The 18,705-nt window shown below is 37.0% G+C and overlaps 1 protein-coding gene across 6 annotated transcripts in view; it reads right to left on the reverse strand.

Moving 5' to 3' along the window:
* Positions 1-18,705, reverse strand: part of LOC117605079 (protein couch potato) — a 90,474-nt gene that overhangs the window by 43,005 nt on the left and 28,764 nt on the right. For all 6 annotated transcript variants that reach the window (XR_013062825.1, XM_076690385.1, XM_034325958.2 and 3 more), the window contains one exon: positions 6,170-6,247. Coding sequence is in view for 5 of the 6 variants with exons in the window: in XM_076690385.1 (XP_076546500.1) it covers positions 6,170-6,247 (78 nt within the window). In the remaining variant the exon portion in view is untranslated. The remainder of the gene's footprint in view (positions 1-6,169; positions 6,248-18,705) is intronic.

Genomic DNA, 18,705 nt, shown 5'->3' on the forward strand with positions numbered 1-18,705 from the left:
CTACTAATTAGCGGAGTCGTAATTAGAGAGCCATGGCTGTTGGGACAGTTATATCTGGATGCAACCCGTTCTTTAACGTCTGCGTAAAATTTGCACAAAACGGATGTACGATGCATCATAAAAGATATTCGTTCATTTTGAATCCTTTTCATGCAACCGATGCATTTGTGTTCCACGAATGCGACTATAAATTTATTACTATTCCTCTCGGCTGTAAGGAACATAAACGTATCTAGTTTGAATACTTCTTTTTGGTTCGCTGAAGTTACTCTGTGCGAGACTAATTTGCAGCAAAATAACCTGAATAAATTAATTAGATAATCGCTCGAGTGAATCGCTTCTTTGCTTAATTCTTTGAAACATACGATTTTAAAGAAAAAGAAAAATCCTAGTTGCACAGAATTTTGTTTTTCAACCGAATGAAAAAGTTTAAATAAAATATTAAACTGTATGACTATGAGTAATTTCAACTTTTCGAGGTGGGTTAAAATATACCCCGACGTGCATAAAAAGCTAAGCAAAAAGTGGGACAGTTTTTAACCCACCTAACCGTAAAGGGTTAACCGGATATTCAGTGTCAGAGCTTAATATTTTAAGGAGAAATATAATTTAATAAAAAATTACAAAAATTATTTCAATAATCGAAAGATAAATTCGTGGCTATATTAATGAAAATTTTCAGAATTTTCGGAGAATTTTCCGCGATGAATGAGACGAACGAAACACCGGAAGTCGTCGTACACGATCTTCAACGAGTTCCAAGCAAATCGCTTGGATGGTAAAACAAGCAGCCGGTACATCGTCGTAAAGCATCTGAATATTTCAGTTTTCATTAACACGGGTTTTCTTCGACGGAAACATCAGGTGTACACGCAAATATATCACGAATACTAATCATTTTATTATGCCAGTGAAATCATGCTCCATGCCAACCGACCGTTGCGTTACGATTACGCGACCGATGCCAAGGAGCAGTGTTTTCCTGATGCAAGTCCCAAGGAACATCAGACTTCCCATATATCATTTGTCCGTTTTGTTACAACAGAGAAAATTATGCGACGACGTGGAGACTTGCATAGAACAATAGAAACAATAATAGTTTTAATTATCGTCGAACGATTTCGACCTATTAAACTTTCGCTCTAAATTCGACGGTGCATTTTGTGCAAGCTAGTTTTACCTTGAAATTAGGTCAAAAGTGAGATTAACCCTTTCAAGGGTCAGCTCCATTTTGCCCGTTTGTGTAAACTTTGATAATTATTCCGTGATATAATATTTTTCTAATGCAAAAATGACGAATCGATAGATCGCCTAAAAGTAGCGACAGATCAGCACAAATCCGTCGGTAACGTTTCGACTAAATATTATTCCTTCTAAAACGTCAGATTTACTCTGTAAATATTGTCAGAAAACACAAGTGTGCATCGGTTAAAGGTTAAAGGTGATTCGCTTTTAAGTAATCGGTGTCAACTGACACTGGAAAATGTAATGTCACCGATCAAGCCGGGATCGATAGAGGTCATTAATATTCTCAGCTCGTTCGCGTTTAAATCGGAGCTCTGTAGGCGTTTAGTGGAAAGGCGTGAGTCTCCCCGGACGCCCTTAACTCGGATTGGCGACCGCCAGGTGGCGGCGGGATTGGATCTGTTCTCGCTGGCGGTCCGTCGGCATGCGATTCGGATATATGTATAGCAGTTCCGAAAAGCGGGGTTATAATAAAGAAACGCCTTTTGTCGCTAGCTTAATTTTTATTTCATCCCGAGTTTTCTTTATATTTCTAGCGAGATTTTTGAAAATATTTCAATCAAAACCAGAAATTATTAGCGAACCTGTTACATTAGATTCATATTCAAGTTTCGCTTATTCGATCGAATTTAACAGTCACAGTGTGCAATAGAAGTCAAACAGAAGAGCTTAGTAAACAAAAGTGAGCGATAACACGACCAGTATTGACCGCCAGCGAAAACTCGAGAGTCCGAGAACTCGGTAATGTACAATTTAATTGAAAGCCGTGGGTGTTTATGTTTCGAAGATAATTTCGTATGTATTCCATCCATTATACTCCTCTGATTACACTATTTAATGGTTTACAATAAAAGAATAAGAGAAATTTGAGCGACAAAAAAAAGAAATACACGAAAGAAGGTGGTATTTCCCAACGATCTCTCGTTATGAGGTCGAATATACTACTGCCAGAATGTTTCATTGTAGCTCGGGCATTGTGCCCGGCTAGAGAAATCGACTTTTCACGTTTCTGGCTCGCTCTGGAGTCTCCTGACAATTTCGTAATTCATGTCTGATATCCGATACAGACTCCTCAAAAGCATTTCTCTTATACGACCAACTGTTTTCTATCAATTTCTGTCCCCAAATCATTCTTACTTAACCCTTTCGCTACTAACGGTGACGCTCGGTATGCACTGACGGTGACTTTAGTCACTCGTTAAATTTCACATTCATTTTTAACTTTGGTAGAGCAGAATATTATTACATTGTTATCTCTATGGTTGCCGATTTCTTGTATTTAATTTCTATTTTATTTTATATTACGAGTTTATTATTTTGGTATTTTTATTTTTTATGTGTGCTATGTTAACGCTTTGACATATATTTAACCCTTTCGTTAAATGATAAAATTCACTTAACACTTAAGATGGATATCTATAAGTTCTATAGACTTTCGCAGAATTAATTGTACTAAAATGGTTGATAAAGCCATTAAACAAATAAATAGATGACGAGATAACGAGTTCATCTCGTTACGTGGTTTAATATTTTTAAAAGCATGGAAGAAGTAAAGTGAACGTATTGTGCATCAAGGATGCTCGTAACTTCCCCATCGCAGCCGACCTCAATATCGTAATATTCTTTTCGGTAATACCCACTCGCGTGAATTTCTCTTTCCATCAATTTGTCCTACAAGTCAAGAAGTAACAGCCTAATCGATAACTCGAGCCAGAAGGGAAATCGATGTTCCACGTTGAGGCTACCATCTGGAAAAGAATCCTCGAGGATGATAATAGAGAGAATTCCGATCGATCGATCTTTTTCAAGATCGTCCGAAGTGGTCCTTATTTCATCCGAGAATCCGATTCATCAACAACTTCAACCGTGAATGAGTATTATATTTCCGTTCATTTTACAATTCACTTTATTGCGTTTCCATGTAAAACAAACGATCGCATAAATTTATGTTTGTAATAAATATTTGTATTATTTTGACACCTGTGCTGTAATAATTTCTCGACACCCTTTCGTGTAATCTATCGTGCTGCAATTACATTAAATTTAAACAAAAGTTGAATGCAATTTGAGTTATCGATTATTTGTCGTATAAAAGAAAGGATTCTTTTTAATGCATATATGAAATGCATCAAAAACAATCGTTGTTAGAAAATTTTGTATATTTTCAACTTTTATTAAATTCATTGAAATGCATCAAATAAATACATTCTCAGCCAAGTTAATTGATTCCCGGTTTCATTAACGCGTCAGCATTTTAATTAGTTAATTTAATCGATCGGAAGAATGGAAACGAGAATACGTTATTGTGACATTCATCCGATGGAAGAATAACTACATATTCTTTCATCAATTTTATCATAATTTCATTTCCATTTGTTTCGATCTGTATCCATTAGAGTTGACAAATTTCGAATCATTCAATCGATATTAAAAATTATTGATATACAGTCTTAAGATACTTAATGTAATCTAAATTACATAAATCATCAAAGAACAATGGTACTTGATAGAAAAAGAAATTCGTACGAGTTAAATAAAAATACATTTTAAACGTATGCAAAAATTGAAGGTTCTTGTCTGTTTGAAAAAGAATTTTACAGGATGCAGGATTTCACGAGAGTACAGGATAACGACGTGTCAGCCGCAGACAAGAAGCTCCAAACGACTGCGACAGTTTAAACGATAAAAAAAAAAAAAAAAAAAAAGAAGCCGCGGAGAATCGTTGGAACAGCGATAAAACTGTTCTCGCTCCATTTCAAGATTTCCCTCGAAAGTTAAAATCCATCGTATCCCCTCGAGCGTGGCGTGGAATCGACGAGAAAAAGTTACACGAAGCCTTTCTCCTCGCTACGATTATCCGTCTGGTATTTAGAATACGTGCAATTCAAGCTTTCTATGTTTCTCAACTACTTTTCAGACAATTTCAAACACTTTGCTCGCTGAAAGTTTGTCGATTTACTACTTTTCGTGATTAAATAATAATAATAATAATAATTCAAATTTTCTCGCGTAAACGTTTATACACAAGTGGTGGGAGGTGACAAACCTATATACAGGGTGATTCTCTCGCTAGTGTATTCCCAAACCCTTTTCTGGGTGCATACAGCTGCATTATGCACCCCCGTCGAGGTATCGATGACAGAAAAGGGTTTGGGCTCATCGGGCCTTCATTTCCTTTGAGTACACGAGAGAGAGAATCACCCTGTATATGGGTCCCCTTTCTCCACACTGTCACTTCCCCTAGGGAAGCCTAGGGGAAAAAGTGGAAACCCGAAAATGGAAAAGTGGAATATCATCACCATTTCCCCAGGGTAAACTGGGGATGATTTAGAATTTAGAAACTGAAATAAATGAATTCACAAATTCAATTCATCATTTCATTTTAAAACAAAGTTTAAGAAGCTGGTTCAATTATTTCAGGAGCTTACTCGAGACTCCATAATGTAACAATGAATAATGATAGGGTAAAGAATTCTTCTGTATCTCGAGCATAACGCGTAATAATATAATATCGTGTCATACGTTTCAAATGGGTTAAGGTTGATTTATATTAGCGACGATGCGGTCTAGCCAAGTATCGCTCAAAATTCCACGCTCGAAAGCAACAGGATTTTCACGCTGATCTCGCGTTCCAAAGAATCAAGGTGAACGTTAAATAAATTTACCGAAAGCGCGTCGTAATTCTTCCGGAAATTATTTATTTGTTTCTTGAGGAGAAAAAAAATATCGCGCTTAGTTTATTTTAGACAGTACCGAATGTTACAAATTACGAAGTGATTATTCCTGTTATTATTCTTGCACAGAATATGAATGCTTTCTGATCGAACGCGATCGTAGCGAAAGGGTTAAGGATGATTAATCGGCACGCGAGAGAATTTTGATCGAGTTTATCAAAGTCGCATCGCTCAGTCTCCCCCGAGATGTAAGCTCGATGGTATTACCGCGACGAAGATGATTAAATCATAATCGGATGTCGAATAATCCGTTTATCAGAAAATTCGAGAGTAAAAGAGGAAAAGTTGCGTTCCCTTATTCAACCCTTATATGCTTCCCTTTGTAATTCGGTTTTGATTCCTCGTATAAAATCGCAGTGAATATAATTTTTCTTTGAATTACGAGGAATATCTGGGCATAAAACTCTTTATACTTTTATATTTGAAAGAAGGATTCGTACGAGATGAAATTCAACCTCGATCGTTTCGTCCAAAAATATATTTCTACTAAGAATTCTTCGCGGTTATCTTAATTATTCCATTACGTTACTGAGCCCACGGTAATCAGCGAATCAAGTAATTATTCAACGCCTCGGACTCGCGTCCTTTGTCGCTAATTTTTGAAGACGCCGTTCAAAAACCTTTTGTCCCGTCTTAACGTTCGAAACTGTAGCCGACTACTACCGTGAAAAGAATAAACCCTGCTTGCTTCTTAAACGACACCGCGAGCTACCATTTCACGAAACTTCCTCGAAGAACAATGTCCACGTAACGTCCATTCGCTTCTCGTTCAATGAACAAAGAAACAGGGAGAAAGAAAGAAAACGACACGGTGTTCGTACTCTCTTAATGACTAGCCATGCATGATAGCGTTTGGACAAAGTATTAGAGATTCAATTTTTATAAATAATACTATGAACAAAATACAGTGGGTATTTGTATGTTTTATATTTCGTGCAATGATTTGTCATCAAGTAGATCACAGTTTAAACGACTATTTGCAGCAAGATAATCATTCTAAATCGTATGACCTACATTGTAAAATAACAGTTACTATGCTGAATGTCCTATATTTTATTTTTTTAAATAAAATTTGAAAAGGAAGAATTCCTTGATTTCATCTCTCTGTTAGTACAAATAATCAGCATTTTACGGTACTTATGTAACTCGCAGTAAGTTAAGGTTAAAGATAGATGATTATCAAGACTCACCTCGTATGCTCTGAACAGGAGATACAGCTCCCTCGGCTTGGCGTCCATCGGCAAGCCGCTCACGAACAAGGTGCGTACCTGTAACAAGAGAAAGAAAGCGATAATTCAGTTAATTAAGCTAATTGTCGAGGCTGGAGAAGGAAAGAAAGAAAGAAGTATTCGAGTTGAACGGAAAGGACGGATAGAGATAACCGGGAATTAGTCTACTCTGTTTGACTGGTGCCCTCGAAGGGACCAAGCGATAGCTGATTGTCGAATTAATGAGAGACGGTAATGCTACGATGAACTCCCTTTTCTCTCTCCTCTCTCTCTACCTTTTCTTCTTAATATAACCATCGATTTTCTCCCCGTCTTTTTACTCTCCTCGTCGAAATTCCGCATCGAGATCGGAATATTATAAAATTTAAATTCTAACGATTCAACTCAATCTTAGATCCTATTCGATATATATTGTATTAATAATAAAAATCAATCGTTATCTAACAAAAGAAATTTTATTTAGGCGCAAACAGTCCCAGGCAAAGTCTATCTATATTGCAAATGATAATATTCGTTATTACTGCTATTCTTGACCCAGTTTCCCTTCAAAGGCGTCCACGGAAATAAGCAAAACAGTGATAGTAAATTACACAGTGATTTGGCAGGAAGCCAGTAAAGACGTACTGTCCCGTGCCATGCTTTCGACAGACTTTCCTCAGCGAAAACCGAATTGCCGTTCGAGTCCAAGTCACACGACCGGTGCTTGCAATTTCATAGAAACAATGTCATTCTTGATGCAGATATATATATATATATATACCGATACAATAGATATGCGCATAGTCCCGTGAGAACCACGGGCAACGCATCGATCTACATCTTCTCACGTATTGTCTGCCCGCAAGAGACGGGCAGAGTCACGATTTCCCAAAGGAATAAAGCTTCCGAAACAATACTGCGAACAGGTGGATACGGGAAACGAGAACAATGCAGTATGCAGCTTTCACTGGTTGCATTTATTTTTTTCTAAGATCTTGGTACAGGGTAATTTTAAAGAATTTACGACTCAACTCTATCCACATGAAAGATCGTTGAACTACACGACCCATTTTATTTTATATAAATAACATTTATAGTAATTTTGCTTTTATTTTTGATGCTTTGCCTCTGGATTCTTTCTCTCTTTTTTTTTTCTTTTTTCTTAACAAAATGGATGGTAGATGAGTTCGATATCCTTAAGGCTTGCAGTATGTAATAAAAAGAAAATGAAAGAGGGAAGGGAGAAAGTACGGAAAGCATCGAAAAGGGAACGTTTCTACCGTCAGATATGGCAACGGAATCGTAAAATTGCAAAAAGGAAGGTAAAGGTTCGCGTTCTTAGCCGCGCGTCGCGACGCCATGCTCACTTCGGCATGTGCCGGAAGAAGGAGGCTCAACTCTTCCTGCTCGTATAACGCAATGACGTTGATATTCACGAGTGCCTATTCAATTTAACCTTGCACCTGTAAGCACCTGATGCTTCGCTAAGGCTTTCCGGATGAGTGAAATCAAGCACGTTGCCGCGAGAGACGAGGAAATTTGGCGCGAACGTTTCAGCAACGATTCGAGCTAAATTAATTTCTCTACCAGCACCATTTCTTCCATTGTACTAGATTCTATTATATCAATTTGGAATTTAAGCTATGTCAATTTGGAACTTAAGCTTCTATACAAATCACTGTTCCATATTATATTAAGGAAAATCAGAGAAAGGATTGTGAGTACCATGGCTTATGAATGTCAGCTAAACATTTCAAGAGAAGACAGAAAAAAAGACATTCACATTTTTATTCACATCGCGTGTTCTCTGTTATAATCCTTTCTCATATTAAATACTGGTTCCAGTGGCGGGAAACGACGGTTCGTCGACCGAGCAGCACTTCCGGCTTGACTGGCTTTTGTGAAACATTAAAAAACTTCGCTGGTCCTGGTGAAATGATGAAAAAAAAAAAAAGCGTAACCAACACTTTTGTTATCGGGACACCGTGACTAAAGGTGCGTTCACACCTGTTTCATCAATTTCACCATTTGCCACGAAATGATTTAATTAATCATTATATGTAATTGTAAGAATAGCAAAATTTAAGTTGATTATAAATATCCTGGTTTTATATAATTTTTTTATCATATCTTTTATTCTCATCTAGGTAAACTTGATTAGCATATTGTAGAAATATTTTGATTAAAAAGTGTGGTAAACACAAACGTAGTAGATAATATAGTAAGTTATTTGAAACTGTTTTGAAATAGAAAAAGGAATAAACAGAGAAAGTTGCTTAATATCTGCACATTATTTTCACACATTACTCGCTTTCCCACATTACCCACCTACAGTAACATCACGTAAACCTATTGATAATAAAAATACTAGATGTACGTAATCATAGTGAGAAACTACTTTCTCCCAGATGCAAGACAACGATAATTCATTTGAAAAATTTGAAAAGAGAAAAGACGCTTATGTAATTTTTGGTTGTGTAATTAGATCTAATTATCACTTTGCTGTAGCACTGGATTAAGTGAAATTCTTCGCGCATCAAATTAATTACCACACTTTTTAATGAAAATATTTCTAGAATCTTGAATAATCAAGATTACCCAGATGGAAATAAAAAATATGATAGAAAAATTACATAAAACCATGATATAATCTAGTGCATCATGCTGATGTTTTCCTATCGTGATGGTTCGCTGGAACGTGACTAAATCGGTCTGATAATTATGAATCAAGCTTAATGGACTCGGACCAAGGGAGCGAGTTTCGTCGTGGAGGATAAACGAGCGCCTTACGTGAACCTGCCTTAAGTAATTGCACTGTACTAGCTCACCTGTACCACGCGTACAAGCTAGCAACACAGGTGGGCTGCTTAACTTGTAATGATCTAGCTGCATCAAATTGCCACAACGAAACGATGGCAATTAATAAAGTTAAGAAACGCCATCGGCTGAAAGTATGGCCCGGTACCGGGCCGAGTAAAGATAATTACGGATACCGACCATCCCTCCTCCCTTCGCGTTTGGAATAATTAATTTTCAGTAAAGCTCGTTACGACTCGTGTTATTCCCTTTTCTTTTTTTTTAAATCTATTTCTACGATATTGTTTTTCTTCGATTTCATGAAAATAGAATTTTCAAAGACGATTTCGATTGAAATTCACCTTTTATGAATAACTGTTTACCGTTTCCAAGAAGCAGACACTCGTGAAACGATCACGATAATGACATTCTTTTAAACGTTATTACTGTTATTCCCGAATGTCCTTCGGGCTGTCCCAAGAAGGAAATGCAATTTGCGCGGAACAATCGATCACGGACGATTGGATCCACCTCGAATGCCCGTGAATGGCCATTTCGTTGATGGCATTATTTCCTCTTCAAATCGAGATACAATTGGTGCGTGTTTCACAGGTATCTTTCTATTTTAGATATCATTTTCATTCAACTATCCGCAATTTTAGTTTCATTTTCACATCGGAGATCGAATTGAACATTTTCCTAATATGTAGAAATTTGAGTTACATTTAATAAAAGAATGGGGTATCTCCCGATCGAGCTGATTTTTTTTATCATAGATAGCCCTTGACCTGGCGATTCCAATGGTGGTCATCGCATCCCTTAACTCCCCCACCCTTGGGGTTAAAAACACTGAAATGGTCCAAAAAGTGGTTCTTCGCATCGATCTCAGCGAGGACATCATTTTCAAAAAAAAACCCTAACCTAATTTAACTTAAAATGATCCTACGAGTAATTCAGACTCAGTAATTGTTAAATTAGTTTTTTTTGGAAATGATGTACTCGCTGAGATCGGTGCAAAAAACCACTTTTTGGACCATTTCAGTTTTTGACCTCGATGGGGGGGAGTTAAGGGATAGGATGACTACCATTAGAATTACCAGGTCAGGGACTATGGTAAAAAAATCAGCTCAATCGGGGGGTACTCTATTTTCTTAAATCCAACCAAAATTTGCATCCCAGCTTTGTAAATTTAAAAAGTAATTATAAATAAGGGGATATTATTTTAAAAATGGATTATTTTAACAGAAACTAAGACAAAAGAAATTGAACGAACTTGATAGCTACCCTTGCCACAAACTAATTCCAGTTAAAAGCAACGATCGACCGGAACAAACGGCGAGGCGTAGTTTTTGGAGAACAATTCATCACGCACGATCGACTCCACTCCCAGTTCCTGCAACTGACCGTGTCTACGATTCTCATTGTGTTTCGTCTTCGAAACTCCTCTGTTCTAGTTACACATCCGGTGGTGATATTCCCCTACGACTTGACTATATATTCCACTTTACGAATTTTAATTTTCACCAGTTACTCTCGTGAACTGTATTCTAATTGAATTATTTACATACCTCCTGTTTTATTTCATACGCCTCCCGAATCGTGCGCATTCTATTTCGATTTATTCTTCTCGCGTTTCCAATTATCTTTCGTTTCGAACAACGCGCGATTTATCTTATTCTATTTTTCCACTGTTTCAAACTACGCCTGCTTTATTGTATTTCTCTTTTTTACACGTGTTTCGAATTACCCGCGCTTTATTTTCTTTCATACGTGTTTCGAATTACCGGTTGTTTTAATTTGTTGTACCCACGTTTTGTTTTTATTGCTCGTGTAGATCGAATTGCTCGCATTCCATTCTATTTTTCACTCGTTTCGAACTACCAGGAATTTTCGTGAAAATTTCATTGAATTCTGACTTCACGATACGTATTTTTACAGAGAAAAATGTTGCATATGAAATAATTTTCCAAGTTTCGAAATTTTTGTTATAAACACAGGTAATAAAGTATAATTAACAGAAGAGATAGTTTCTTTATGAATAACTGGTAACTTATTATCTCCTCAGAGGAAAATGTTTAGCAAAAAGGATTCTTACACCAAGGGATTTTCAAATTGCATACATCCTTTCATTCGAAAAGGGGAGAAAAGGTAAGGATATAAAAGCGAGTGTAAAACATCGCAGGAACGTCCAGAATTTAAGAGAATTAAAATGTAAAAGGGTTACTTTTTGATGCGTTTCTTTTCCAAAAAGCTCTGCTCTCGAGTTATTAAGGGACGGGCGAACAATTACCTGACGGTATAAACGTTAATTCGTGGAGAAAAAACCTAATGGCGTAAAATAGTTAATATAAAAAACGAAACGTTCGAAAACGTTTGACGAAAGAAAGATAACCGGTGCCAGAGATATTTATCGTCTGAAATTTACTGTCCGCGATAACCCGCGAAAAGAAACGCGCAAATACTTCCGGTGGAGTAGCAGGTGTCGTAAAAACCTGGAATTCGTGAGAAAATGTAACAAAGAAGCTGATACGAGTGATTGGCAATTACGTACCGAACAACGTTTCATTCTTTTTTTATCTGCAAAATTATCGCGTGGGTAATTATGCAAATACGGATGATTTAAAAATTATCGTTTTCTCGTAATTTTGTTCGAAACAAAATCGTTTCTTCTTTTCCGGATAAATCAGGAAAATGCAATGAAATATTAGTGAAAAAATAATTCCCTCGTTTATTTCAGAAATAAACTGCTACAGAGAGCTCAGCATGTAATAAAAGAGAAATTTTCATGAGCCCTGAAAAAGAATTTCTGAGAAATAAATCGCAACAAAGCTTTTAAAGTTCGCCTGGAAAAGCTGGTATCTCTGGAAATTCTAGAAATACCGTTCGCAAAATGAAGTAGAAGAAAATTTCATAAACTCGTCAGAAAAAAGGGCAACAGAGTTTTCGAAACGCGTTGGACAGAAAAATCTGTGCTCGGTTCGTAGCGAAATGAAACTCTGTTGCCATTTTTTTCCGGATGCCACGAGAAAACTTCCTAAACTCGTGGGAACAGTTTCCACTGCGGGGAAATTACTAAAACCTTGTAAAGCTTTCAAAACATTTGTCAAACAACGTTGATGCTTTCTTTTTATCCCCGACGTTTCACAGTTTCCGGGTGTACCCATTTTTCAAACACGAGTGACACCCGTTAATAATCAGAAAAACAAGAAGGGAATCCGGCAAACAAGCTGGATAGTATAGGGTTATACAAATTGAGTGTCACATCTTGAAATTGAAATAAAACGCAAAGTATTTCATTTTCGTATGGTTACTTTATTTTAATGCAAAGTCTATTTTATGACATTAATTATGAAAAACAATATCATTCAACCGTCCTTCTCCGCTTTTTTTTGGGAGCTTGACACACGAGTAATTTTTCACGAGGAGGAGACACCGATTGTCACCAAGATCGGATGATTTAACACCATTAGATATTTTTTATAGAGTTTTAATAATCCAAAGACTATCGACGAGCTGAGCAACAAAATCACACTCGCTATCGATGAAATTGAATTCCACTTGTGTGAAAATATAATGAAAAATTGGGTGAAACGCATCATGAGGACATTTAAATAATATTTGTGTTAAAATAAAGAAACCATAAAAAAATCACATATTTTTCTTTTTATTTCAATTTGAAGACCTGACACTCAATTTGGATAACCCTATAATTTTAACCGCGGAGCTCGTAAGAGGAGGAAATCGCGCATCGAACGGGTAAATGTTCGGTAAGTCCGTAATCACCTGCCGCGATAATGTAATCCATCGGTGGATGGTAGTAACGGGTAAAGCAACCGTTTACGTTTCTGCGGGTTCGATGAATCCCGAGTCAAGGTTTACCGGTAATTCGAGAACATCGAAAAGCGGCTCGTGAAATCGATGTCGAAGCTTCGCCCTCTAATCCGTCGCGTTTGTGTGCTGCGGCCGTGTTCCTGCGTTTGCTTACAAACCTTCCTATTCACCGCGACGAAACAATGCGACGCTGTGTGCGGTTTATCTGATTTGATGAAGCCAACAACAGCATTCGACCAGCCGTGTACGTTTAACCATACGTTTCTCGCGTTCGAGTATGTACAACCCTAGAGTAATGTTCACTTACTTTCCTTCGGAGTTAAGAATCACCCGTTAATTGCTTTCAATTTTAGAAAAATTTATGAAAAACCCACGGAGAGGATATTTTTCTCTGCATTCTGCGCTTCCTTTTATTTATTAACCAACCGGTATCTAAGATTTTCAATCCTGATAAGGGTGCATTTAGACTTTTTGCAAGAGTTATCGAAGAAATTCCTGCGCCAATGTGTTTAGTGGGTCAAAATCTCAACGAAAGATTGAATTATTTATTTTTTTTTTCACATTCGGTCTGACCGGAAATGGCCGAAAAAGGGTTGGCTCTGGAGCGAATCTCGCTCTAGTTCACTTTAGCTTGTTTTCCTTCAGAGTTAATTGCCTCGAATTTTGGAAGAACTTATGAAAAATCCACGGAGCGGATAATTTAGGCTACGAGGGATATTTTTCTCTACATTCTACGCTTCCTTTCATTTATTCTCAAGTAAGAGAAGCCTACGTTACCCAGGAGTGTACTATCTTCACGACTACATTACACCCTGAAGAAACATCTGAATGATACCGGGGCTTCGTAGCGTCCGTGACATGATTTGCCAAGAAGAATGGCAATATTTTTCAAACGAATGATAACACTATGGGATCCGAGTATTTATAACGAGAGTAGGTGCGAGACTGACTGGATAGAGTTCACTGACACCAGGTACACTCAATGTACATCATAGTGAACTCAAAATATCCTCACCCTAACAATAAGATATAATAATAAAAATAAAATATACTGATCGAATTGAGTAACCTCCTTTTTCGAAGTCGGTTAATAAGATAAAATAACATTTCATGCTCTAAGCCCTTCCTCACCGCCTAACTAATGCTTGTTTACTAGCTTGTTATATTTCTAGCTCATTCATTTGCATAATGTGCTTTTCCTTTTACTATATATTTTGTCTACCTTGCACTATTGCTTATCAATTTTTGTATGCTACTTGTATTGCGTGTACGTTCTCGCGATGATCAGTGTTTAAATTCTGTATTAAAGGGTTAATCTCGTTTAGAAATAAATAAATAAATAAGTAAGTAATTTTAGGTATTTTTTCTATAATAAGAAATAGAGGAAAATGGTATTAATATATACTTTTTTAAGTGAACAAATCTATACGGTTTTGTATTTGAAAGAAATTAACGAGGTTACAGATAGAAGTATCGGTTCGGAACGGCTGTTCAACGTTTAAATGGGCTACGCATGAATAACCGTGTTGCCTTAAATACGTATAAATAATGGCGAAACGAGCTTACAACGGTAGAATTATTAATAGCGATAAAGGAGCAACCGGTCGGTCTTAAATTCAAGCCGATTCCCTTAAAATCCCATTTCAACGGGAATAACAGTCGGCTCCTGTGTTCGCTTTGTAATTTATCTCCACTATGTTACTTCGCGCTACTAAGACGCACTCGAACACATCTTCTGAAAATAATAGCACGCGATGCGTTCAAACACGCGTCTAGTACCGGCAATTGATATTCCACTTAAACGACCCGTGAAATCTGTGTATTCGTTTGACGGCATTGCCCGATAACAATTCGAGCATTGTTCAAAATTACAAAGAAGCCTTCCCGAGCCATTATTTTCATATATCTTCTGGAATTTCATTGTATAGATTTAATATCTTTAAATCAGAATTTCTACCAGATTTGTCACAAGGATTATCGAAAGATTATTAAATAAAATTAAAAAATTGATCGTCGATATAATATTTTAAAAGAAAAATCCTCGAGTTGAATTTTTGGATGAAGGAATAAAAAAGTTACATAACCTAACCCTTCCTAACCTATCCCATCCTAACCTTTCCTGAACCTAACCTAATCTAAAGAGTTCAAAATGATCGATACACCGATGCCTAATGTAAAAGTAAACTAATCGTGTTTCTTAACATTGAAGATTAGCTAGAGAAACGACATTGCTCGGTGTCGTCGCAATTACCAGGTAAGCACGTGTGTACACACGTGTAAACAACAGTCTTTGTTGCAACGAAGGCTCGCGTATCAGGTACGGACGCGTTGGAAACCGAGTCCGGTGTTCATCGAAGCCGAGCTCCGGTATTTTATTTCGTCTCGCAACCGGAAGCACGCTTCTTGCTCTCCGGCTTCCACCGGCCCTTTTTAACATTTCCTTCGGCCGTGCACGTACGATTAATTTAGAGATTCGCACGTAGCTGACGTAACCGTGATATTACGTCAGAATATATAAATACAACGCGGTGGCCGTCCGCGTTGTTGCAATGAAAAATGAAAAATGTTGCCCGATAGACGCTAATCGAGCCGGTGAAACACGAAAAACCTGAGCGAAAACGATACCCGTGTACCCACGTGAAAAATGGACCATAAATTTCGGCCAGGTGACGGTGAAAAATTGCTTCGCAAAGAAATACGTGCCTCGAGATTTCACGGAAGTGCTTCTCAAGATTCTCATCATTTCAGCCGGAGCCATCCTTTAATGCTTCTTTGATTTTATGAATTTTTATATCAACCGTGGTAATCGTTATTGTTATTACATTCTCGCGCCACATTTCAAACACAACGAAGCGCGGGAAAATATTCAAATTTAAAATAATAATTAAGAAGAAGGGATATTGCTACAGGCATCGAATTTATTCTTTTGTTGTATATCGTTGCTCTGTGTTCAAGTTAGTTCAAGTCTTTCGTTCTCACTTTCCCTTAGAATTCTCGCAACGAGAACAAAGAGTAAAGTGGTTAGTCGATGGTGAAGCAAAGGATAACAATCGAATGCTCGCCGATCGTAAAGATTAACGAGCTGAGAAAGACGAAGCTTTCGCGGAGAGATTCTTTCCTTCGTGGTTAAATTGTTCTTCCATAAGAACCGCGAGTGCGAAATCGGGAATGTGTGAAGTTTGAAGAAAAAAAAGAGAGAGATAATAATTCGTGACTGAGTGTCAACCTAGTCAAGCGACCGACTCGTGAAATCGCACCGACATGCTCCAAATGTGGCGGCTAGCGATGGAAGTAAACGAACGCGAGAAAAATTTGTACTTTCATTAATTGTACTCTCTAAATATTATGTAAAATCGTCAGTAGCTTTCACTGTGAAATATCTTAATTAGAATTCAAAGAAATTTTGAGAAACAGGTGATATTTCATTTCAGAAGTAACTTTCCATTCGCTATGCACTTGAGGCTGACATTCACGCAATAATAAATAAATAAATAAATATTATTAGGTTTAGAAAAATTCTTATATCTTTACAATTCGAAATATATATTATAAAATCGTCAGTAGCTTTCACTGTGAAATATCTTAATTAGAATTCAAAGAAATTTTGAGAAACAGGTGATATTTCATTTCAGAAGTAACTTTCCATTCGCTATGCATTTGAGATTGACATTCACGCAATAATAAATAAATAAATAAATATTATTAGGTTCAGAAAAATTCTTATATCTTTACAATTCGAAATATACATATATTATAAAATCGTCAGTAGCTTTCACTGTGAAATATCTTAATTAGAATTCAAAGAAATTTTGAGAAACAGGTGATATTTCATTTCAGAAGTAACTTTCCATTCGCTATGCACTTGAGATTGACATTCACGCAATAATAAATAAATAAATAAATAAATAAATAAATATTATTAGGTTTAGAAAAATTCTTATGTATCTTTACAATTTAAAAATAATAATATGTTCGAAGTAATTCTTGAATCTTATCTGTATTATTCCCGTCCCTGACGCGATGCGTTTTCTCTTCGGCGTCCAAGTGCACGTGGGAGTTTGGACGCTGCATATTCGGGCGGCGCGACGCGACGCAACGCGCCGGAACGCATTGGAACCGACACTAAAATCAACTCCAGCCGTGCGATTACGGCCAGCAGAAATGCGGGTCACTAGTGACACGCTCATCTAGGACGCGTTGCAGCTTCCGGTGCCAAGTAGTTTCTTCCCTACAATGTTTTTTCGAGACACGATTATATCGGAAGCGAATCGCGGAAAAGTCTGAATGAAGCGCGAAGAGAAGCGTGAATGGATAAACGAATATAGATAATATTCTTAGAAAGGAACTACTTTTCATTCGATCTGTAATCCGATCGATCAATTAAGATCCTTCTGTGGTTTTCATCCCACACGAACCGGAAGATAATTATGGTATAGAAAGTAAAACTCGTGGTTGATATCGTGAAAGTATTCTATTCGGCTATAAAATAACTCTATTTCACACGCGACACTTTTTAACACTTTACATACCGGAAGGTTATTAATAAACTTTTTGACAATATCAGCTGTCGAAGAAGAACCAATTAATTATCGTTTGATTATTAGAAATTCACGTATAACTCAGTTGAAATAGTGAAAATTAGATATACTTTAACACTAGATTACCGGAGCGAGTCAATTTGACTTATATATAGAAAAACTGAACTAATTTTTTTTAAAACACATGCTGCTTTTTAATGGAATTATGAAATATATAGAAATACTAATTCCTTCCCCTCCCCACTTCTTAGTTCCAAAAATCCATATGTGCTATACCTATTTTGACGAATGTGTTAATTAAGAGGAAATTGAAAAGAAAGGTTACACCTTTTAATCTTTCTATTTCTAGGGTATCTATTTCATTTAAGATCGCTGAATAATGTGTTAATATAAATGCGATTATTAAACCTTTGCATCAGTCATTTCTAGCGTGCCTTATAATTTTATCCACCAACGTACCTGTGTGTATATAGATCAGAAATGAATGTGAGGATCGAGCACATGGCACGAAACATCACTGCGTACCAGTATGTTACAATTAGTTTGACCTCGTGCACTTTTATTATTCATGCTGATCGCCAACGGTCTGATGTTTTTTCCACTGCGAAACGTGGCCCTATCGCGAGAGTACGTTCTATGCTGGCCTATAACGTTCAAACGAAACTTTTCAATCGCGCGAAATAATGGAAAGCGTTCTTATACCCACTGGAAAAAGGGAATAGAATATTCTGTGAAGAGACACGTCGCGTTTGATTTCTAATAACACGGCTGGAACTGTTACCGAGAATCGCAATTGTCGAAGAATAGAAAGTTCATTTATTTATTATTTCTTTTCTTTTATTTATTCTTATCCCCGTCTGAATGGTTATTTGAAAAAAATGTCAGAAATGTTGGAAAATGGACGTTGACTTGACATGCAATAATGCCAGACTTTGCACTGCTTTGCAGACGCGGTCAACCCCTTCAACCGCATAAAACGCCGTAGTTTTACGTTCATTAATATTAATTTCGCGGCTTCTGGTGGAAAAAAAGCGACCCTAGATATCCAGGTAAAGACGAGGACGGGTCTGCATGCATCGACGATGTCCGTGCATCGTCATAAAGAAACAGGGCCGACCCTAGTCATGCTTCTCTATAGACTAGGAGCTCTTTCGCTTCTTTTCCCTCGTTTTCCATCCTAGGAACTGTAACAGTTGCTTCCGACAGCTTTTCACGAGCATAGTTGAGTGTTAAGTTTCGTCTACACCTCTTGGAAAAAGGATTTCCAACAGAAATTGTTAAAATTTCAAAAGATTCCCATGATACCACAATATATATTATAGATATTATTTTATTCTTCAATTTGATACTCTA

Source organism: Osmia lignaria, chromosome 9 (assembly GCF_051020975.1).
Source record: "Osmia lignaria lignaria isolate PbOS001 chromosome 9, iyOsmLign1, whole genome shotgun sequence".
In the NCBI taxonomy this organism is placed as follows: domain Eukaryota; kingdom Metazoa; phylum Arthropoda; class Insecta; order Hymenoptera; family Megachilidae; genus Osmia; species Osmia lignaria.